Source organism: Thermobia domestica, chromosome 5 (assembly GCF_964235325.1).
Source record: "Thermobia domestica chromosome 5, izTheDome1.hap1.1, whole genome shotgun sequence".
NCBI classification, from domain to species: domain Eukaryota; kingdom Metazoa; phylum Arthropoda; class Insecta; order Zygentoma; family Lepismatidae; genus Thermobia; species Thermobia domestica.
Genome location: NC_137458.1, coordinates 202877690 through 202901736, shown reverse-complemented (window position 1 = coordinate 202901736; position 24047 = coordinate 202877690). Strand labels below are relative to the sequence as shown.

Below are 24047 nucleotides of genomic sequence, written 5' to 3'. Positions count from 1 at the left end.
TCGTTTCAATTCCGGTACCTGTTCGTCTCTGCAAATTCAAGATGCAGTCGAATATGATCCTGTGAGAGGACTTCCTTTCTTGCAGCATTACAAGAATGAAGACCCTCTGTCCTAAGCCATCTTCTAGCAAAGGATCGTGAAACATTGAAATTCGCTACCGCTACCTGTCTCAATAGCCGAGAGGTCGTGTGTGGTCTCTGCTGTGCAACAGCAATGAGTCGATTATCTTGCTCTTGTGGGGCTACACGTTTTCTCCCGCTACCTGAACGTCTAGCAGATTCTCCAGTTTCCCGATATCGCTTTACCCATCGTTGAGCAGTCCGTATGGAAACTCCAACACTTATCACTGCTTGTGCGACGTTAAAGCCGACATTTGCGATGGCTAAAATGTGATCTTTGGATTCGCATCCATTGTCTACAACCAGAGACGATAGAACTGCCTGGGGTGCTTGGGCTATAGCCCGGTCAATATTTAGGGAAGTATTAATTAAAAAATTCACGACGTATTAAAAATGATAATAGAAATGAAGTAATGAATGAACACTCTCAGTTTTTCCGTGGAATTAATTATTAACAACAATGTAATAATAAACATAACGTTCTACTTCCAAATGCTGTGTGTGTGTGTAGCTTTTGGTTTTCGTCCATGATCCTCAGACCTTTTCCTTTTATCTTCCGCTTTCAACTACCACGCAAACACTGAAGAGACAACATTCTGTCAAATAAGTTAGAGTATAATAACAGGAGCATTGACAGTATTGTTTCGTTTTCGCCTTGTTGCTTCTCTCCTTCTCACGCAACCCTGTTGAACTGAGTGTTCATCGAGTGAATGACAACGAACAGATACATAAACAAACGAGAAGAAAGAAACCTGATTTTTCGGAACTCTAGAATCAAGTGTAGTAGAACAGAACTCTTGCTTGCTCCACAAGCTTCTGCTCTTCTCTCTGCACTTTATTTAGATTGATTAGAGAAGCTAATGCTTTGAAAAAATGTAGAACACTAAAAAATTATAGATCTCCTTTGCTGGTGAAACACCTTCTCATTATCTCTAACGTCACTCTGGTGCATATCCCACGAACGAACGAGTACGAGAAAAAGAGAAAGAAAAATCACAATAACAAGTACGTGTGTAATAGCATATATTTTTACATTTTCCTTGGCAGAACATTCTTTCAAACAATTACAGGAAAGTAATGTCAGTGCTGAAGCTGAAATGATGAATAGACGAGCACAAGTAGCGAAGCATTCCACAGTCCAAATTTAACGACTTCGTTGTTGTTTAAGATAAAGTTTTGGAGAACGCAGAAGATTTAACTTTGAGTCCTACATTACGGCAGAGAAGAATCCATAAAACGCTTGATACGGCAAAATACGACACTGATCATGTTCAGCATCGAAAGAATATTACCGTGAAAAATGCCTTGAAGCCTATGACTTGGTCTTAAACACCATGATCAAAAGATTTGAGGACTATATTTTCTTTGTGCTGTAGGATATTTAACAGTTACTGATTAATAATACTAATGGAAAATCTGTTCACATATCCCCAATTTTAATCTAAATATATTCAAAGGACATACATTTTGATATTTTAAAAGCACAGTTAAAGATGCTTTCCTCGCTTCACCGAAACAAAAATTATTCTTTTAACGTCATTGAAGGTGTTCAAGATCTGGTTCTCTTATCGAAATCTGAACCAAAAGAGATAACTCATGATTTGATTTCGGAAGTTAATAAGCTAACAATGCTTTACCTTACTGTTCCTATAACTTCAGTGACACCAGAAAGATTATTTTCGACTCTATGAACAATGAGATCTTATCTTCGGAGTACCATGACACAACATAGATTAACTACTTGATGATTCTTCATTCCTACAAAGATCTTCTCGAAGATAACCCAGTACCATTGTCAAGGATCTCATATAAGTTGGGTAAAAAAGCAAGGAGTTTAACGTCCTTTCAGCAGTGAGCCTATCTGAGACGGGACCTACTGATTAATCGTGAAATCCAAACTACATGAGCTCCCGCTGGGAATCGAACCCGGGTCTTTCACGCTAAAGGCGCGTACCCTAACCATTTAGCCACGAAGAAGCTCGGAACTCATATTAGTAAAGAAGAAAACACATTATGGGGATTTCAGTGCAGACAACTAAGTACGACGTCTATTAAATGAATATTTTTCATCTCGAATGTATTGTGATAATGGTCAATCTTATTTCATAATGTCATTTTTTAAAACAAAAATAGCATTCTCTTTTCTGCAACTCACTATAGTACACAAGTTAAATTTCACACAGTGTGCAATAAAGAGGGGAAGGGATAAAAACGTACGATGGACTTGCTTCCTACCCGATGAACAAAAGCTTTCTTGTAAAATTCAGCCCGGGTAAAGGCTGTCATCTTCCGCCGCTACTGTCTACAACGTGGTTTGATTAACCTGTTGCAAAGACCCTGTGTGACTGATAGCTACACAATATATTGACAGAATGATTCTTAATTTTAGTACTGAAGCTGCCCTCAGGCAAAAAAGCAAGCTGCCCGCAAGGCGTGGCTTCTGTGCCTTGTAACATTGTGTTAAAAAGCAGACACAAGGTTATTTGCTTAGTTCTTTGTAAAACAACTGATAAGTCCTTTTATTCTTTTATACAAATCATATTTGCCAAATTATTGTTTGAAGCCTCTTTATTCCTTATAAAAACAATATATCCAGAAACGGAAGACCACAGGGATTGTAATAGAAAGTTGAAAAATATATTTATCATTCAGATCCTTTATTATTATTATTATTATTAGTGGTGGTGGTAGTAGTAGTATTGGTATTATTATCACTATTATTATTAATCTTATTATTATCGCATATTTTTCGTTAGTCCTCACAGCAATTAATACTTAGCAGCAGGGGTAAAAATGCGTGAGTCCGCGGCGGGCACCTTCCCCGCACCTCCAAAAAATATGTACGGCGTACCCGCAGTTCCTAAGAAATTACAATGGGCAAAAATAGGCATGGGGAACAGCGTGACGTCATGCTGCTATTTACCGTTCCCCTACCTTTTCAGATTCACTTTTACCCCAGCTTAGCAGGAAATCGATACCAGAATTACTAGAACAGCTTCTCTTTATTGATAAAAATCGTAATTTGGCAGTTATTAAAAGCAATATTTCTGTGTCTAGAGGTAGAAGTGAGGGGACCTTGGAAGTTATTATTGCCAAGTATAAAAATGAAACCTATGTTCAAGACTGACTACATATAATTCAAGGAAATTTAAAAACGAAACGGTTACACCTTTTCAAAAGTAAAATTAATATAATTACTAAAAAATACATTCATTGAAAAACTCAGGGCTAGCAAGTCACCCTCTTAAATCCGCTTCAGAGCGTTCGAGTCCAAATTCAAGTAAAGTTAAAGCATGGAAGACCCAGGTTCGATTCCCGGTGGGAGTTCGAGGTTCGGATTCGGCGAGGTCCACGTCTCAGGTAGCCAGTGTATACCTGTGCGTCAAGGGGGGGCTATAGCCCCTATAACCTTCCCCTTTGATCCGCTCCTGTTGAAACCAATTCATATTTCATAACTTCACACGCGGCACGATCAAGCACTGAATCTATTGAAATCTTACTACGTAATAATTATCGAGTGTCTGCACTTTTTCTATTAAAGCTCATAGTATATTCTATTATAATATGTATGTACTGTGTGCTAATGTATCTCATGATAAAAATGTTTTGTTTTAAAACAAAACGATACGGTTGAGGTGGACTCTGCCGATTGGAAGACATGCAATATATTAAATCGCCTCGCAACCCACTTGGCCACACACTTAGGTAACACTCTTCATCTTTTTTTCATGCTATCTAAGGTATCGGCTAATCGGAAAAAACGGTTGGGTGGGGCACGGACTCTTCCAAACCTTTGATCACGAAATATCAAAAGTGCTAGTAACAGTATGTGAGATGTGTGTAAAGGACAAGGAAAATTGCAACGAAACTTTGTGTATGTACAATAAGCAAAAAATAAACGAATACGGGTTTTTTATTTTCTGCGGAAGAATGGTTTTAGGGGGCACAAGCCCCCATTCAAAATTTTGAAAGTTGAGGCCCGAAAGGCCAGAGGAAGTGAACCGAAGTGAATGAAATTGTGCTCAGATATTGTAGACGTAAAATGAGGGAATACGGGCTTCTTATTTTCCTGAAAAAAAAATGAAAACCGTTTTAGGTGGGACACTAACCCTCGAAAACTTTAATCGTGAAATGCCATAAGTGCTAATAACAGTATGTCAGAAGGGCTTAACCCTTTGAGGATCCCATGGTACAATCTGTACCATACGGGGTGTTTCATGGTACATTGCGTTATAACTCTCCTATTTGAGCTTTTTCGTCCGGTTTTTTTGTTTTCAAGTCCAGAGGCATTGTAGAAGACATTACGTATGGTTTTACACCTTCCTGCGTCGAGACAGAAGAGGTGATGACGTCATAATTCTAAAATATATATTTTCGTGTAATATTTTTTGGGGGGTTTATGTAAAGTATTTTTGGCAGGCTTATTTTTGCACGTAGAAGATTGAAAGTTTGCACAAACGTTCAGTCCACCGAGCAGTATTTACCAGATTTTTTCAGATTTCTGCGTTAAAACAGGGGGGAATCAGAGCGGCTAAAAGTTGAAAAAGGGATATTTTTACCCAAAAAATCCCGGTTTTCCTCATTTTCCCGCCTTAGATACATGATGGAGACACGTGACTCATACCGTCTGAAAGGCAGTTCTATTCTGAAGAGAATGATGTGCGACAAATGGCCCTAGGGTAATTAGGAAAGTGTCAGGGAATTTTTATCAAAATATACTTCTGTATAGAGGAATTTTGGACATTTTCGGTATTATTTTTTGTGGGCTTATTTTTGCACCTAGAAGATTGAAATTGTGCAAAAACATTCAGTCCACCGAGTAGTATTTACCAGATCTTTTTTTCAGATTTCTGCGTTAAAACAGGGGGTACAGAGGGGCTAAAAGTTGAAAAAAGGATATTTAGACCCAAAAATCCCGTTTTTCCTCATTTTCCCGCCTTAGATACATGATGGAGACACGTGAGTCATACCGCCTGAAAGGCAGTTCTTATCTGAAGAGAATGATGGGAGAAACATGACCCTAGGGTAATTAGGGATGTCTCATGAAATTTTTTACCTGAGATTATGGTGTTTTACGGTAATTTGGGGCATGATGGGAATTCCTGATAACATTTCTCCCGCCCTTGGTATTCAGGATAGAAACTTGAAATTTGGCACACACATTCAGTATACCAAGTACTATTTATCAGATTTTTTTAGATGACTACGTTCACACCGGGTCGCTCTAGAGGGGCCCAAAGTGCGAGGAAAAAATTTCCCTCCGAAATTTTCCCTTTGACATAATTTTTCCCGCTCCTGGTATATGGTATGAGCATGCAAGTGGTACCATTTGAAGGCCAGCTCTATTCTGAAGAGAATTAGGTATGAACCATGATCCTAGGATAAATAGTGACGATGTAGTAGCTGCTTGACTGAAAGTCTAAAAAATAACCCAAAAACCCCTTATTCGGAAAGTGTTAAAGGACATGAAGAATTGGAACGACAAATTGTGTAGGGACAAAAAGAAAAAAATGAATACGTTTTTTATTTTCTGCGGAACAACGGTTTTAGGGGCAAAAAACCCCACCCAAAGTTTTGAAATTTGAGGTACGAAAGGAAAGAAGTGCGCCGAATTGAATGACATTTTGCACAGAAATTTTAGACGTAAAATAAGATAATTGGATTTCGTATTTTCCTGAAAAAAAAAAAGCGGTTGAGTGAGACATGGACCTTCTAAGCCGTTTATTACGAAATATCGAAAGTGCAAATAAGCATATGTCAGAAGTTCCTAAAGAATATGAAGAATTGCAACGAAACTTCTTAGAGGGACAATTTGCAAAACAATAAATGAAACGTGATTTAATTTGTGCGGCACAGTGTTGGCGCCTAGGCCCCATCCGAAAAAAGTAAATATTACCGTAATAGCGCACGAAGGGATGGATCGAAGCAAATGAAATTGTGTGTAGATATTATATAGACCCTATGTAAAACAAGATTCTTCGTGTTTCTCAAGTGTCCTATTCGTTTTGCTTCAAATTTCGCACATCATTAGCAAACTGGAAATAGACATATGTTTTTGTTTATGTGGGAAAGCATTATCAGGGTTACAGGTGCCTCCTGAAATACTATAAAATATGCTATACTGTTTGTTCTTGTAGTTGATCTGCCAAATTTGAAGAAATCGCATGGAGACACTTGTGAAACACGAAAGGCCATATTTTACATATCCAATATCTGCATACAATTTAAATTGCTTCGGTCGGCTACTTCCACCACCCAAGAGTTTTTTTTTCTTTTTAGGAAAATACGAAACACGTATTCCCTCATCTTACCTTACAATATCTGTGCACATTTCATTCACTTCGGTCCACTTCTTCTTACCTTTCAGGGTCAAATTCCAAAATTTTGGACGGAGGCTTTTGCCCCCGAAAATAAAAGACCCTGATTCGTTTATTTTTGGCGTATTGTCCATACAAAAAATTCGTTTCAATTCTTCACGTCCTTTACACACATCAGACATACTGTTACTAGCACTTTTGATATTTCGTGATTAAAGGTTTGGAGGGGTCCATTCCCCACCCAACCGTTTTTCCAGGAAAATATTAAAACCGTATTCCCTCATTTTGTCTACAATATCTGTGCACAATTTCATTTACTTCGGTGCACTTCTTGCCTTTCGGGCGTCAAATTTTAAAATTTTGGGTAGGGGGACTTTTGACCCCTGATACCGTTTTTCCTCAGAAAATAAAGAAACGTGTTCGTTTATTTTTGCGCATTGTCCATACAAAAATTTTGTTTCAATTCTTCTTGTCCTTTACACACATCTGAGATACTGTTAATAGCATTTTTGATATTTCGTGATCAAAGGTTTGGAGGGGTCCGTGCACCACTCAACTGTTTTTCCCAGGAAAGTACGAAACCCGTGCTCCCTCATTTTACGTCTGTAATATCTGTGCACAATTTCATTCACTTCGGTTCACTTCCTCTGGCCTTTCGGGAGTCAACATTCAAAATTTTGATTGGGTTCTTTTGCCTCCAAAATCGTTTTTTCAAAGAAATAAAAAAAACATTCGTTTATTTTTTGCGTATTGTACATACACAAAGTTTCGTTGCAATTCTTCATGTCCTATACACACATGTGACATGCTGTTACTAGCGCTTTTGGTATTTCGTGATCAAGGGTTTGGAGGGGTTCGTGTCTCATCCAACCGATTTTTCCAGGAAAATAGGAAACGCGTATTACCTCATTTTACGTCTGCAATATCTGTGTACAATTTCATTCACTTCGGTTCAGTTGTTCTTGCCTTTCAGGTGTCAACTAACAAGATTGTGGGTGGGGCATTTGCCTCCTAAAACAGTTTTTTCGCAGAAAATAAAAAAAAACACGTATTCAATTATTTTATGTGTAGTATCTACCTGCCAAATTTTATCAAAATCGGAGGGTTACATTTCCGAAGTGTTACTTGTAAGTTCTTTCTCTCATGAACACTCAAAAAATACATAACAAAAAGAAAGTTATTGCGGAAAATGTAAGTTACAGTAAGTTACTGTACTTCATTGGAGAATCTTTTACGTATCAAGTCAAGTTTCAAATAAAACTTGCTCTACTTTGCATCTACCCATCCCTAGAAAGCAGGATCAGCAGCGTCAACAGCAGATACGAGCTAAATGTCTTCAAACTCGGCTACACAAAAGCTGGGGCGGATCCAGGGGGCGATCGGCCCCCAGAAGAGGAAACCTTTTTATTTTATATATAAATAAAACCCATTCCAGAGTTTGGAGCTCTTAAAAGTAGCTCTAAGTAGCAGTATTACAACCTACCGCGCCCCTAGAAGTCCATTGTAGATCCGCCTCTGGACAAGCGTATGGGTGAATAAACACTTATTATTCACATTCAGTTTGCACATCTCAACAAATAAACAATATTTTCATTCACCTCCATCTATTACTGCATTCTACTGAACTATAAAGACTTTTTATGTTTAATTATTCATTGTTCAATAATTGTAAATGTTTAAGTTCAGTAATTCACCATGGATAGAGTCAACTAGAAGTGTTTTGTAACAAAGAAATAACAACATGGACTGTGAAATCTCTTTTCACTATCTGTCGAGGTTTGAGAGTCGACAAAATTTACCGATTACCTCGAAACCCCGGTAGCCAGAATTAGCCCAGGATAGGGGACTTATATTTAAAAAAATGAAAATCTGAGCAAAATGCAGAAATCGTTAGTCTGAGAGAAAGGAATGAAACCTCTAGTTTCTACTTCTGTTAGTCTTGTAGCTCTCAGTCCGTGCCAAAGTACTGATAGAAATGTGGCCAATGAATTATGATTATTTTGTAGAACACTCCACTTTAATATCACAGCAAATTCATCTTCCGGCTTGCTTGGTTGTGAAAAATTATAGAGTGTATTGTTATACTATGTAAAGTATGTGCACTGTCGCTGATTTGTGATGACAATCGGAAACAGAAGTAAAAGGTAAATTACAGTAATAGTCTTCTGTTAATAGTTTTATATTAAAGGGGAAACGGAAAACCTATTTTTATTTTAAGATTTTCTAGCTTAAAATTTCTGTTCGGGTTCACACCATTCCTCCTTAACAGTGGATACGGAAATGGAGAGCATATTTAAAATTTGCTTATTGATTCCAGTATATTTCAAGCATCACTTCTCGGACCTGGGCCTGTGTGATATGTCGATATATCGCTATCATCGATATCTATATTATCGTATATCAACATTCGATATCGCAAATATATGGACATGAATATATATCATTCTAAATTTTCGATATCAATATTCGGGGGGCGAGGTATAGGGGGCCCTTAAGAAGCAATGGATGAAGAAATAGTACTTATTTTTTTACAATAGTGTCTTCTAATCATAATTTCTTTATTACAACAAATTGCAATATAAATATATCCACTTGCAAATTTGCAATATTATATGGTGTAATTTCTTTGGCGCCAGAACTTTTCAGTTCCCGGAAAAAAGAAACAAGAAAATTGCGTGCTTCGAACTTTGAACTAGAATTTATCATAAGAAAGCTTTTTGTTTCTCTTTCTTGGAGATTTCCATCTTTTTTGGCCTTTGGGACAGCTCATTGACAAAACGTGCACACATGACCGCTATATGCAGGCATGCTCTTAGGCAGTCAGAGATTTTGAAAAAAAAGCGACTTTTTAATAATAATAATAATTATTATTATTATTATAACAATGGGGTTTACAACTAGGGTCCCATCTCTTTATCTTTCATGGGAGGGCCGCAAGCCTGTTCGTTTCTTGGAGATGTTTGTTTTTGTGCTGTTAGGCTTTTATACTAAACCTTTACATTATGTAACTTTTTTCTTTTTTATGAAGTTCTTTTTTTTGGGAGGAAGGAGAGAAATGCTTTCCTCTTATATCTGTTTCTTGCCATTCCTCTTGTTTGAACTGCTTAAGTAAGATCATTTTGTGAGTCATCCAACTCTGTCACGATAATAAAATTGTCATTCTTAACAATTTGTTTTATTCTGTTATTTGCAGTTTGCCACACTGATATATTTGTGACAAAATTGAGGTTTGTTCCAACGCCTTTCGAATTCGCAACCAACCCAACCGCCGAGCTTTTTCAGTTGCCTGCTATTGCAGGAAAAGGAGAACTGCAGGTGGTAATGCACTTTTGGAGTCGTGTATACGTAAGGACAGGCGTTCAAAGGGCTGCTCTATGAGGCAGGCTAATGCGAGAATGAGTCAGGCTAGAACACATAAATAGCAGATATCATCAACCATTGTGACTTACATTGTGTTGCCAAATCTTATGGGCATCAATCAAAATTGTAGACGCAATATTTAAATAACAAAAACTTTTCTTCTGTCATTCCTTATTCTTATACAGAAATAAACGTCCACAATTATTTTTTATTATCATTCTTCGTATTCATTGGGAACACACGTGACTTTGTGAGTACATTACAGAGCTGCTACTGTGCAACTGTTTATAGGTGGGAAATACTTTGTATTTAGGCTTCTAATTTCCGTCTGTAACAAGTCAAGCGACAGTTCTATTCCTGTCTTCTTGTCGAGCTGCAGAAAGTCAATGGTATTTCTGTTCAATCATTTAGGCACCTCAGCTTTAGCTTCCAAATCAGTAGCTTCGTGTTTGTTACTTATTCGATGCTACCACTTGTAGGGGAAGGTTGGGACATTTTTCATATATTATTTTTTTTCTGAGAAACTAAGTACCTTTGTGGCTAATTTTTTAAAATATGTAAAAGCCTCATACATGCTGATGCTTGTAAATTTATTTTACACATATCGCAGTGGACTAAGAACCACAGCCTTGCTTCAAAGTAAACTCTGTGGAATGTCCCAACCCTCCTAATAGGTAGGAGGCATAGGACGTGCTTGTGGGAGCGTTGGGACACTTGCCTTTATTTAAATCAATTATATATGTATTCTCTATTTACCTTTATTACCATGCGTATTAAGTGTTTATAACATAAGGTAGTAAATATCAGAGCAATACAAACACGTGTAGTTTATAATGTAGATATTTAAGAATTTCAAAGCACTTCGCTCTACAAAAAAAGTGACATCTACCTGCTACATTCTTAAACAATGTCAAAACTATTTTTTTCTAAACAAGTCAGAAATAGAAACAAAAGAACACAAAATAGTTATTGTTCAGAAACAAAAACATCAAAAGTGCATTTCTGTGAAAGAATGAAATGCTTTTAATACTTTGATTTATTACTCTTGAAATGTTTTTTTAACGGAGATTCTCGATTGAACTTAGATCTATTGGAAATTTAAAATGAGCATGAACTCGACGTGTTCCTTTGCTACTTATAGGCATCGGAAGGTGAAGGACAATATCATCCTCACAAATTACACTAACATCATCTACATTAGGGTATACAAAATTGTATGTTGCCCCTTCTCTTCTTAAAAGCTGAACCTCATATTCTCTGGCTATTATGCCTATTTTATTCAGTACCTTAGCAACATAATGCACACGTCTCGTTTTTGTATTAAACTTCACTAAGATGAAGTTGCCAACATTTATTTCATTAGTTTCTGCACTGGCACTAGTTTCGGATTCAGAATCAATTGCATCTGAAGAATTAACAGCTCCAGCAAGTTCTACAAGATCAAGCTGGCTGTCATCACTGTCTTCATCCTCACATCGTCTCCGTTTTGGTTTGCAAGGTTTCTTACGTTGGGCACCAATCTTCTCTTTTAATTCATTTGTAAGTCGCAATTTTTCTGGTGTCGAAGTAAGTATGGTAGATTTTGATGTTTTTCTTCCTCGTTTTGTGCTCTGTCTAGATTAAGCTTTTGGGAACAGTCGTATTTCTTCCGGAGTTACGATGTTTGTTTGTGTAGTGAGGCACATAGAAGAATTGCTGCTTGGTTCAGGAAGCAGTGGCATCGTTGAAGGTAGACAAAGTGACGTAGAAGTTCCTGGTAACACCAAACGAGTTTCGTCTGAAAGATTGTTTATAGGAATGGGTCGATCTGTCACGGAGGAAGGAAGGAAGTCCTCATCTATAAATATGCATGGATCAAGAGGGAAAATACCCGTTTTCCTGAAGCCAGCCTGGATATTAATTGGAGTCATTGCACGTGGTAAAGCAGTAGCTACAAGTTCGGGTATCTCATATATCGTTAAAGTTTTTCCGGGGTGATTGGCCATCCACGAATCAGCTGCAGTATTATAGAAGGCCTTAAAGGGACCAAAAACACTGACATCCAAAGGTTGAAGTTTATTACTGCAGTGTGGTGGTAACGTAAGTAACACCACACCTTTACGTTTTGCAAACTCCAGTGATTCAATGGAGATGTGGCTTTTGTGATTATCCATAATAAGTAAAACTTGTTTCTCCACAGTGGGGTTTGCGTATTTTACAAAATGTTGCAGGAATACGAGGAAGGTGTCTGCATTCATCCAACCACTAGGATTCGCACAACCTGAAGATCCAATAGGTGCACCCTTTAGCATGTAATCTTTCATATGCACTCGTGGAAATACGAAGAAAGGTGGCATAGAATTGCCACTAGCACTAACAGCACAACACATTGTCACTAAAGTTCCTCTTTCGGCAGATGTTACTTTTCCTACTTGCTTCAATCCCTTTTTCGCCAACACTTTTAATGGAGTTTGGACAGTTGTTACTGCTGTTTCATCCACGTTCCATATGTTATTGTGTTCAAATTGATGTTTCTTCATCACTGTGGTAAGATTTTCGAAGAACTACCAACATTCAGACGATTGAAACTTGTTGCCCTGGAAAGACTCGTAGCTTCTGGTGTTCTCAAACTAAGATCCGGATTTCTGTGCATAAGCCCCTTCAGCCATGATTTACTTGCTTCTTTGTTCTCAGTCCACTGTGTTGAAATCTTCTTTCCATTAGCTGTAGCAAATTCATAGGCTAATTTTCGAGCCTCTTTTGTTCCCAATCCATAATGCAATTTGGATGCTTGTGTAAGATAGTTTACGAGAAGTATTTCTTCGTCTGCAGTAAACACTTGTGTAGTCACGAAACTAGCACTATATGTCATTTCTGTTGGATTAGTCTTTCTTTTATCAACAAATCTTGCTAACGTACTCTTCGCTATATCATACTTCCTTGCTGTTGCTCGAAGTCCTCGCCCGTCTTCAACAACTTCGTCCACTGCCTTCTTCATAATGTCCGCAGGAACTTGGACTCGACATGTTTTCTTCTTGTAGAAGAATGGCATTCTGCAAAAGGAAAGAAGAGAGACTAGCTTAATTGATATGAATATGTTATCACGAACATGCAAATTAACCAAATTCATATCGTACTATATATTAGCCATTCTAATGTTTTCTCCTAGGGTTTCAGTGGTCCCGTTACAGTTAAATTTAGGAAACGAACATGTAGTTGTTTCATTTTCCTCTAGAGGGGGCGCGGTGGCTCAGTGGTAAAGCGTTCACCTCCGGTGCTCTGGGTCCCTGTTCGATCCCAGCTCGCGCCGTGTGGACTTTGTGGTGGACAAACACGTGCTCGTGGATTTTCTCGGGGTTCTCCCGTTTCCTCCCACTTTATTCATTCCACCATTTCATTCATTTATCATCATCACCGTCTCCTTTAGCCTAACCGGCATAACCGTGGGACGTCAAACTTACTTAAAGAATTTCATTTCATTTTCCTCTAGAGTTTCTTTAACCAGATAATCCGGATTCGATTTCTTGTGGGAGTGCATGTGGTTAGGATTCTACGTTACACAGCACATAACCTCGGTGCTCTATGTGACGCAAAACTTCCATTAACAAAGAATATTGGTTTTCCTAACTCCGTTCACTACTTGGTACGGGACATCATCGGTAACAAGATTAATAGACTTGGGCCGATGTAGCCTATCACTTATTAGATAGGGATATAGCATATTAGCAATAGCTCCAGATTTGTCACAGTTTAAATTAAATTGTTGAGTGGAATACAACTCTGACTAAAATAACAGGTAGCTTATCATTCGGCAATGCGCTGTTCAATTCTGAAGGTCATACATTATCGACAAATACGAGTAACTGAAATTTTAAATACCACGGGTCTTATGCAGAGTCGTTTTGACGTATGATTAGTGTCATACTAAAGGCCTGACTACTGCAGGAAACATGTTAGTCAACTCTTTCGTATGGTACTAATCACGCGTAAGAACGACTCTGTATAAGGCCCCACTTGACTACGCGTCTGGTAACAATACGCCGATTACGCGTACGGCTCCTTTGTAACATCCTGTAACCAAGGTATATATAGATATGGTAAAGTAATACAGTTGGGTTGTCTCCTTGTACAACATAACACGTAGGCATATACAAAATTGGCATTGCCGTACAGGTAACCGATGCGGTGTACGGCTACCGGACTCGTAACCACAGCGTTTACAATATTGTAAACAGCAGTCATAAATAGGTCTACCTGAACATACACTACTTTATGTTTCTAATTTTATTATCCAAAGAAAGGAGTAGATCTCAGCTCCATTTTAACGTTAATTATAAATAACACGACCTTACTCGACAGCAGAGAAAAAACAACAATGTTGTGACAGCACTGTTCAAAACATCGGTATCGAATAGTACTGCAGATAGGAGGGTTGGGACATGTCCCATCCCTCCACACTGTAACTGTCCCATGACTCCTACTAGTACCTATATTTCAATATCTTTTAAGGCTAACCAACCCACTATCTGATAACAATCCAACATTATTCACACATCTTCCTTACATATCTAAAAAGCTATTTGCCGTTCTTACCTGGCGTTCAATCTATATCTATAGCGTTTTCAGACTCGTACTAGACGTCAAAAGACGTAGCGTTGCAACTTTACTACGAGCTTCTGTTTTTAGTCTTTCTTCCTTTGTCTGGAATATACGGACCCTGGCGCCAACTCGACTCCGTATCAAACACCGCGAACTCAACGTGCATGAAACAAAACAATAACGGAATCAGTAGCTCCAACTGTGTAGCCATAATAATCACTGTCCCATCCCTCCGCCCGTCCCAACCCTCCTAACCCTCCCCTACAAATGCTTGGTTCATCTTTAGTCTTTTTAACATCACACACAGTAGAAATGAAATTTTTGAGTTTTACGTCCCACGCTTATGCCGGTTAGACTAAAGAAGACGGTGATGATGAGAGATTAATGAAATGGTGACGCCCCAAGCCCCAGAGGTGAACGCTCTACCACTGAGCCACCGCGGCCCCTCACACACAGTAGAGTGAACGTTCTGTGATGCATTTGAAGTTTATCCACCTTCGTAATCCATCGTGACAGACAAATGCATCAGACACTGGGTATATCGAACTTCTTAAATTCTTGTTTCGGGATCTTTGAATAAGCTTCGGAAGAACTTGCTGGACTTCTCAGCTTCTGCTTCTAATTTCATTCAGCCCTTCCATCCTGCAGTCTCATTTTCCTTTTTAAAATCGTTACACTTCATTGTCTAACTACACAAGCTTTTGAATTTAAAATGCACTTTTCTTGTCTCTCTTCAATGATACGCTAACGCAAGGCCAAAGTAACTAATTTTTTTGAACATATTGCTTCAATGATACGCTAACGCACTAAAGTCGAATATCTCTAAATTAAAGAAGACTTGTTTTCTTACTATGGGTTGTTTGCAAAGTCAAATATTTCATCGGCAAGTGAGTTTCTGAAAACGAAGATCCCAACAGAGACGGACGTGTCATGCTCCAGTCACCTATCGCTAGTTCTGATTGTGAGTACTATCGGGATGGTTTCATACAGAACAATTGTTACGGAAAGAAAATTCCGCTGTTTGTTGCACATACCGACACCACTTCAGGAGCAGAAATAACTTGTTTACTAAGTTTTAGATAAAAGTAGAAAGAAAGAGATACAAAAGGCAAAGTGAAGAATTAAAAAAAAAAAAAAAAAATCTTTTAATAGTAAAGAAGATAAAGTGTTTTTGAACTCACTTGCCATCAACTTACTAAATACAAGACTAGATAAATTAATAGATTGTGCAGCTTTTCTGTTGCGCTATTAGAGCGCTATTATGGACGACAGGTGTAAAATCTCAGTTAACAAAAATCAACTTTGCCAAATTCAAATGAGTCACAGGAGGAGGTAAAGACAATCGAGCAATAAAGTAAAATACAAGAGAACCAGGCATTTGTGTAAGTGATGACACCTACCACATTGACAAGCATGAAGCTACTGATATGAAGTCTAGCAGCTACATTTTTCTGTATGCAATGGCGTTTTGCGCCCTCGTCATGTTTTTATAGTTTTCGATCTTTTTATAGTTTCTATTATAGTTGAAATTAAAAAGCGTTCTCTTCAAAATGTCTAAAAGCAATGAACACTTCGACTTCCTATTCACAAACAATTGTGAATTAGATATAAATATGAAATTAGAGAACTTTCATATATTTTAACCTGCAGACCGAACATTTATTTTACATTGTGTCCTAGTTTCTGAAAGACAGGATTTGTAACAAGGTCACACTGTTTAATATAAGCGTTGGTAAATTAAATAATTAAAGATCATAATTTCATTTTCGTCTATTTTTCAGGGTAAAAGGAATTGGTCATTACACACAAGTAGTATGGGCTGAAACAGAGTATGTAGGTTGCGGACGCAGAGAATATGGTAACAATCAGCTATACGTATGTAACTATGGTCCTGCTGGAAATTATCTCCGAGAAAATGTTTATGAGATTGGTACTCCTTGTTCTGAATGCCCTAAAAGAACGACTTGCGTTGACTCACTTTGCGAAGATTCATCCTAATAAAACCGACACCAAAGAAATTAAGTTAATACTACAATACCTATATCACAATGTCTATATAAGTATGATAATGTAAAAAGTAATTGTAATTAAACTATAAGAAATTTTGCTATAAAGTTTGTTGTATGAACACGAATAGTTTTATTCCTACATTAAAAATATTATTAATAATGCAAAGAATATATCGAAATATCGAACCTTTCGATCCAAAGAAACTGTGACATCGAGTTCACTATGGCATGTTCAGTGGACAAGGGAATCAAGTCTATTTTTAAAAAATCATTTTGGACACACTATATCTTTAAGATCTCTATCTGAAACTCCTTTCAGAGTTTAAAGAATTCGTTTGTAGATATCGTAAATAACTCTTTTAGTGTTAAAAGAAGTATTACCTTTCTATGTACTTAAGCGCACTGTGCAAACTTCTCAATTTTGGTAATTGGATTTGATTACCTTGTGCTCTGAATGCACCATTTGTTGAGTTAATCGAATACTACTGGTAACCGAATATTAACACCGGAATTACGTTGGCTATGGACAGTGGCGTTTTTAGGATTTTGTTTTGGGTAGGGACACATGAATAAGCATTTACATTTTTCCTTTTGGGTGCCGACAAATTTTAATGAAATTGTGCATATACGAAATTTACTTCGGGGGAGGGGGATTGAGCCCGATAACCACTCCCCTAAATAGGCTACTGGCTATGGATAACACTGTCGTATGTATTACGACGCATCCACTCAAACCTTGAGTTAGTGTTTTCACTTGGAGCTTTATAACATACAGTATGTACCTAGGTACTATCATCTATGTTGAAAAACGTGTTAGAATTATGACTAAACAAGAAAGACCATTTCTTGAAGATGAAGCAAAGGGTGAAAAGGAAAAGAATGTCAACGTATTTGATCGCATGTATAATAGAAGTTAAATTCAATATTCGTTGAAAAGACAACTAATTATGAACGAAATTATGCTGAATATAAAACAAATGTGGTCTATGTATGCCTTTTATTTACACTTTTATTTTTACATTGCGAACAATTTAACTCATGCATTTTCTTGATCAAATGAAAGTGACTACAATTTGCGATGTCCCAAGTGTTACTAGGAATATAAAGATTCCGTAACGAGATTGAAACATGCTATATTAAGAACAACAGCTATTTAATATGCATGATTAAGGAGATGCAATTGTGAAAAGTAATTTGTAATATAGTAATGTTTCATCTTATCACCCAAATGAAAGAATAAATCCACGCAGAAATGCAACTCAAGAATTATACTTCTATGAAACCATTGTCCGCTCAGTTTCAGCAAGAAGAAATCATTGACTGAAAGCATTCCGCCGTCTGGAAGATAACTTATTGCGATCTGAAACGTTTCAATGAAAATCTGATAACAATTAACATACGTATTTCACCATCGAATTATGTTCTTTAGTACTCCAGTAATATTGCAACCTTAGCCGGCTGACCTGGTTGAGTGATCTGATATTAAATAGTGGATTACAAGATCTGTTTCGGATTCAAATCCCGCTTAGGGCACAAACGTTCCTTCGCACCATCCTTTCACTATTCAGTTCATTATCATAATGAGGCCGCGTTGGCTCAGTAGTAGACGCTAACCTCTTGTGTATGGAGTCCATGGTTTGATTCCAGGTCGTTGGTGAAGAAACACCATGTACACCTGAACTCGGGGATCTTCCGTTTCCTCCTACTTCCTTCATTCCATCATTTCATCCAGTATCATTATCACTGCCTCCTTTAGCCTATAGAGCATAATCATGGGACGTAAAAATGAAAGATTTTATTTTTTCATTATCATCATTCATTGTCTCCTGTAGTATTAAGGCATTTACCATAGAACATAAAACTCAAGAGAACAATCCAATTCAAATCTTCGTACTATTTTTTTTTTTTTTGCCTCCACTGTACCTTTTAAAACATTTTTTTAATATGTTTTCCCCAAAACAGTTGCACCAATCAGTTGCTTTTTCTATTCATTTATATTTTTCCTCTACTAAATATACAATCTGTAACAAAATAACTGCACCACTCAAGAATTTTAGAGAAACATTAAAATCTGTTTAAATATCAAAATAATTATGTATCCAACAATGTCGAATCAAGTCCCAAATTGTTACTTGGTGCTGCTTGATGCTTTCTTGTTCTATTTTCACCGTTGCCCTAAATACTGCTTTCTCCCAACAAGTGGCTCTGATATCTTTGTGGAAATGGCTGATGCCTATTAATTAGATATAGTCTATTTATAACTGGAAATTGTGTAGAAAACCGTTGTTCTAGACTTGCTCTGTTATTAAATAGTGTTCCAAGAGTTATATTGTGCATTATTATAGCAAGTTTATGCAGCAACTATGATCAGTATATGTCATGCGTACAACAATAAGAGATACGACACTACGCAAACAAGAGATGATACTTGCTCTGAAATAAGCAAGCTTTTTGCAGCAGCAGATAGTTGCAAAAGTTAATGTGCATCACACCACGGTAGGAAGAGTTCTTAGGAAGTAAAGTAACCCTGCCACGTCATCGTTGACGAGTAATTGTGGGAGAAAACCTAAAATAAGTTCGCGTGTTGTGCGGAAAATAAAGACAGTATCATTAAGCGATCGATCTTCTGCCACAAGACAAATTGCTTGAACTGTTTCTGGTGGTGTTGGTGTCACTGTGTCCCACATGACCATTGAAAGTGAGCAGCAGAAATAAGGAATTACTAAGAGGCCACGGAGAAAGCCTTGTCTTATAGAAGAACACATCAAAGCGAGGAAATAGTTTTGTGACGTTCGGTACTTGTGGTGTTGACCAATAGAAACGTAATATTTTCTGATGAAAAGAAATTTATGCCGACTGGAATGATATTGGTGACAGGCTCTGAATGAGGAAGGGTGAGGAACTGAAGAGTGGGCGCGTTTTCACAACACAAAAGTTGAGTGCAAGTGTTATGGTGTTTTTTTTTTTTTTTTGTTTTTTTTTTTTTTTTTACCTCGAGAGGTGTGAACAGACAGGAAATTTGTACTGGAACCGTTTCTGCCGAACGATACATCACAATACTATCAAAAAGGTTATTGCCAACTGCTAGAAAATACTCTGCATATGAAAATTTAGATTACTTCATCTTTCATCGCTAAGATTACTTCATGTTCATCGCTAAGCTGAAAAACTGGAGAAGGTATTGGAAGATACAAAAAGATGCAAAAATCGAGAAAATGCAGAAAACAGTTTCATCTGACGCGAACTTAAATTCCGTGTCATTAATATCTGGAGCTGCTGGTAGGCAGAATACTTAATATTAATAATTGATTTGGTGATAACTGGCTTCACTTTCTTTAATTATTGTTATGTTCTGTCATAATTTTTGTGTTGGTTTGGCCCACTATCGAAGTTTACCGCGTAGTTGATTGGACGCCCCAGGGCCACACCAAAGTAAGAACTCACAGGCTGGAATGAACAATTATTTTCCGCCAAGAGTAATAGAAGGAAGTTTAGTGTAAGTAGAAAGAAAAGTAATGCTGAGTAGCTAGGAGATCCGTATTGTCTTACTTAAAAAATATCAAATTCATTCTTTAATTACTAGAAAAAATGATTAATTAGGTGGTTATTTAGTGCCCTGTTACAGGTTATACACATAACCATTATAATTTTCATTAACAACAATAAAATCCATTTATCGGTTAAAAAAAAAACATAAAATACCCATTTCGGGTAAATATTCGGGTATTTAACCCACTGAAATAAAGACCCAGGTATTTTACATCCCTACCCTGGACGCAGCGGCTAGAGGGATGCAAAAACGTCACGGCAGCTGGAACAAATAACAGGTATGACCAAATTTATTTTGTCACAAAAGTCTATTTGGTTGAACCTTGAATGAATAGTTGAGAAGACTCATAAAATGCTTTGTGTAGTACGGTATGGGAAAAAAAACATGGACATTACTCAAAACTAGTGAAAAATAACTGGAAGCTTTCGAAATATAGGTGTGAAGAAGAATGCAGAGAATTAGCTGGTTGTGGAATGGTGATATCGAGCACAGTACATCACTCTACTAACTAACTAAGTAACTCTATGGTCTATGGAACCCGCAGGTTCAATATGCCGTGTTCACGAAAGCTCTCCACTGACTTCTATCCTTAGCTAACTGCATCCAGTTTCTACTTTGTATTCTAATTTCTGCGAGATCCATCTTAATATTGTCCTTCCATCTGCGCCTAGGTCTTCCTAATGGTCGTTTTCCGATTGGTCTTCCAGTCAAGAAAGCGTTTCTTTCTTCCATTCTAGCTACATGACCTGCCCACCTAAGCCTCCTAGACTTGACGACCCTAACAATGTTGGGTAAACCGTATAAATTATGTAGTTCCTCGTTATGAAGTTTCCGCCATTCCCTATTCCCGTTCCTCTTGGGTCCGCATATTCGTCTCAGGATCTTGTTCTCAAATACTTTCAGTCTATGTTCTTCCCTCAGAGTAAGCGAACATGTTTCGCAACCACACAGAACAGTAGGCATGATTATCGTTTTGTATATTTTAAGCTTCAGATTTCTCGATAGAATTCGCGACAAGAGATTTTGAACCGGGTAGTGACACGAATTCTCTGCTTTTAGTCGACATTTAATTTCTTCGTGAATATGATTTTCCTCTGTTAATACTGATCCTAGATATTTGAAGCTATCCACTTTTATCAAAAGTATTATTTAATATTTTAACGCATCCATAATTTGCCGTAATACGGTCCCGACGCACTTCCATGAATTTAGTTTTCTCTGCATTTACTTCTAAACCTATGACCCTGCAAGCGTCTAACAAGATCTCTGCATTTCTTTCTATTGTTCTCCTATCATTCCCTATTAAATTTATATCATCAGCATATGCCATAACCTGGTGAGTACCGTTCAACTCTAGGCCCTGGTTGCTATCTTTGATTTTCTTTATAGCGTATTCCAGAACAAAGTTAAATAATAGTGGCGACAACGCATCTCCTTGTTTCAGGCCATTCTCGACGTGAAAGGTCGGGGGACAAAAATTTTCTTACCCGGACTTTACTTTGGGATTCACTTAAACATATCTTAATTAATCTAATTAGCTTTCTCGGTATTCCAAGTTCTGTAAGAACATTGTATGTTTCTCTCCTAACCGAATCGTACGCCTTTCTAAAATCAATAAATAGTTGATGTACAAGGGTATTATATTCCCACTTTTTTTTTCGAGTATTTGGCGAATGGTAAATATTTGGTCGATAGTTGATCGATTTCGTCTAAATCCGCACTGATAATCTCCAATAATTTCATCTGCGTGTGGGGTCAGTCTTGCTAATAGAATATTTGAAAGGACTTTATAGGATGTTGACAGAAGAGAAATGCCTCGATAATTATTACAGTCAGTTTTGTCGCCTTTCTTGTAAATTGGAACAATGATTGATTCTTTCCACTCTTGTGGCAATTCTTCCTTGTTCCAGATAAGGAGAATGAGTTTGTGTATTTTGTTCCACAATTTTTCGCCTCCAGCTAAAATTAACTCAGCCGGAATTATATACCTCTAAAGTCGCAATCACGTTTAATTGTTCGCATATTTCCACAAAACATAGAAACACAAAATTTTCCATACATGTTCATCATGTAATGTGAGTAACGGAAAAATTCCGATATCTTGAAAAAGGCAACATTTTCCATGTAAATGAAGTGTTAAAATTTTTCGTCGTTTCGAAATGCTGGTTTTTATAGTAGTTGCTGACATAACAGAAACGTCATATTTTGTCAGGCAGTGAAGCTAGGAACATAGTTTGTGCTAGAAAAAAGAGCATTAAAATTCGTTTTCGCTTGGAGGCACAAATAGAGAAAATGTGAAATTTTTAATGACTGTTGCTAGAATTTCAAAATTTCGAGCGCATGTTTATTCTGATGCGTAGTCTCCAAATGCGTGCTTAAAATTGAAGGAAATGGTAATATTCGGTGTAAGAAAGTGCTAGGAGTGTTTTATGCGTGCGTCTAATTCTAGACAACTTGTAGATATGATGCAAACACGAAATTGTGTTCAAATGTGTAGATTGCAGCGTAAGTAAGGGGAAAAATCAGACATGTTGAAAAGGCGCCATCTTCGATACAATATGGCGGCTGAAAAATTTGTAACCATGAAAATTGTAAGTTGTGCTCAAGGTAGGTAAGTCAGGTTCTCCTATATTATTAAAGATGATGTGTAGTTTAAATGAAGAAACAAATCATTGGAGAAGTCGCCATCTTGAATGCAAAATTGCCATATTTTTTAATTGCCTTCATTTGGCCTGTTATGTGGTATGTTGAGGGAAATAAAACAAACAGAAATCAACGTAGTAAGTTGGCTCTGCGTTAAAGCGTCTGCTTTCTAAGTAACAGGTCTGGGTTCGATTCCCAGGCGAAGCTTGTTTTATCTTGCCTTTTTTAAATCACCGTTGCTTCGTTTTAGCAAAATAGTTTCTGTTGGTATTGCGTGAACAAAATATTTTCGTTATTACAGACATAGACGGAAAGGATATATTTATACGGTAACTGTTGAGATGGTCTCGAAACTAGGCAGTATGTTCGTGTGAAGCTTCGAGACGATGCTCAACTGTTTAAAAAGAAACATATGTAGCTTTAGAGATGGGGCATCACCAGTGTTTCTTTCAGAAACAATGTTTCAGGGGATCACAGTTAGTATTCCCAGGGGCACTGCTGATAATATTCTATTTATTATTCTATTATACACGTATTATTTGGTCTCCTGCGGGGGCACTCTAAGAGCCCCAAGGAGGCAGCGTACCCCCCAAAAACATTTTGCAAAAAACATTGAGCATCATTTTCACGATATAGTATCCAGACGAGACAAAAATACATTTTGTCTCGCGAGAATAGTGTGTGCTTCAAACCGGAAATGATTGCAAACACTCTCCCTTTTTATACTAGTCGTTTAGATACATGCGTATACCAAGTTTGAAGTCTATACCACAACTGAAAAAGTAATCGGGTTATATATGCGTTTTTTAGTATTATTAAGGAAAGGATGTCTTGTTATTTGATTGTAATAAGAAATGACATAGACGACATTCTAATACACTGCTATACTACAATGCAAAAAGTGGTGTTGTTTAAAATGCTATAATTTTTTTTTAAAAAAAAGCCTCCAATAATATTCATATTCTAAATTACCTAGTAAATAATCGTCTTCATTTAAAATATAAGAGTAAAGATACAGGAAGACTATGTAATTGTCCAGTATATATACACATTTCAAGAAGTCTTGCTGCCCAATAAGTACATTTGTACCAAAGAACACCATTATAATACAGTGTAGGCTACTACGTTACAGTGCAAAAACTAGTGTTCAATCAAATGTTACGAACTAATGTTTAAAAAGCCTTAACAAATTCATATTTGTAAATTACCTACAAATTGTAGTCTTCATTGAAAATACAAGACGAGAGATACAGGTAGACTGCAAGGAATTGTCCAGTAAATATGAAATATTTCAAAAAGTCTTGCTACAGGTAATATGTACTACTATGCCGAAGGTTTCCATTATAATCCACTCTACTGCATTACAGTACAAAAGTAGTGTTTACTCAAAGTTATGAAAAAAAATTAAACAATTTCCAACAATATTCATATTTGTAAATTACCTAGTAAATTGTAGTCTTCATTGTAAACA

General features: G+C 37.1%; 1 protein-coding gene across 2 annotated transcripts in view; it reads left to right on the top strand.

The window, feature by feature from the left end:
* The window catches only part of LOC145686350 (venom allergen 5-like), a 166332-nt gene extending 149830 nt beyond the window's left edge, over positions 1 to 16502 (top strand). For both annotated transcript variants that reach the window (XM_081759598.1, XM_081759597.1), the window contains one exon: positions 16156 to 16502. In XM_081759598.1, the coding sequence (XP_081615724.1) occupies positions 16156 to 16372 (217 nt within the window). In that variant the 3' untranslated portion in view covers positions 16373 to 16502. The remainder of the gene's footprint in view (positions 1 to 16155) is intronic.
* Positions 16503 to 24047: the final 7545 nt, after the last annotated feature.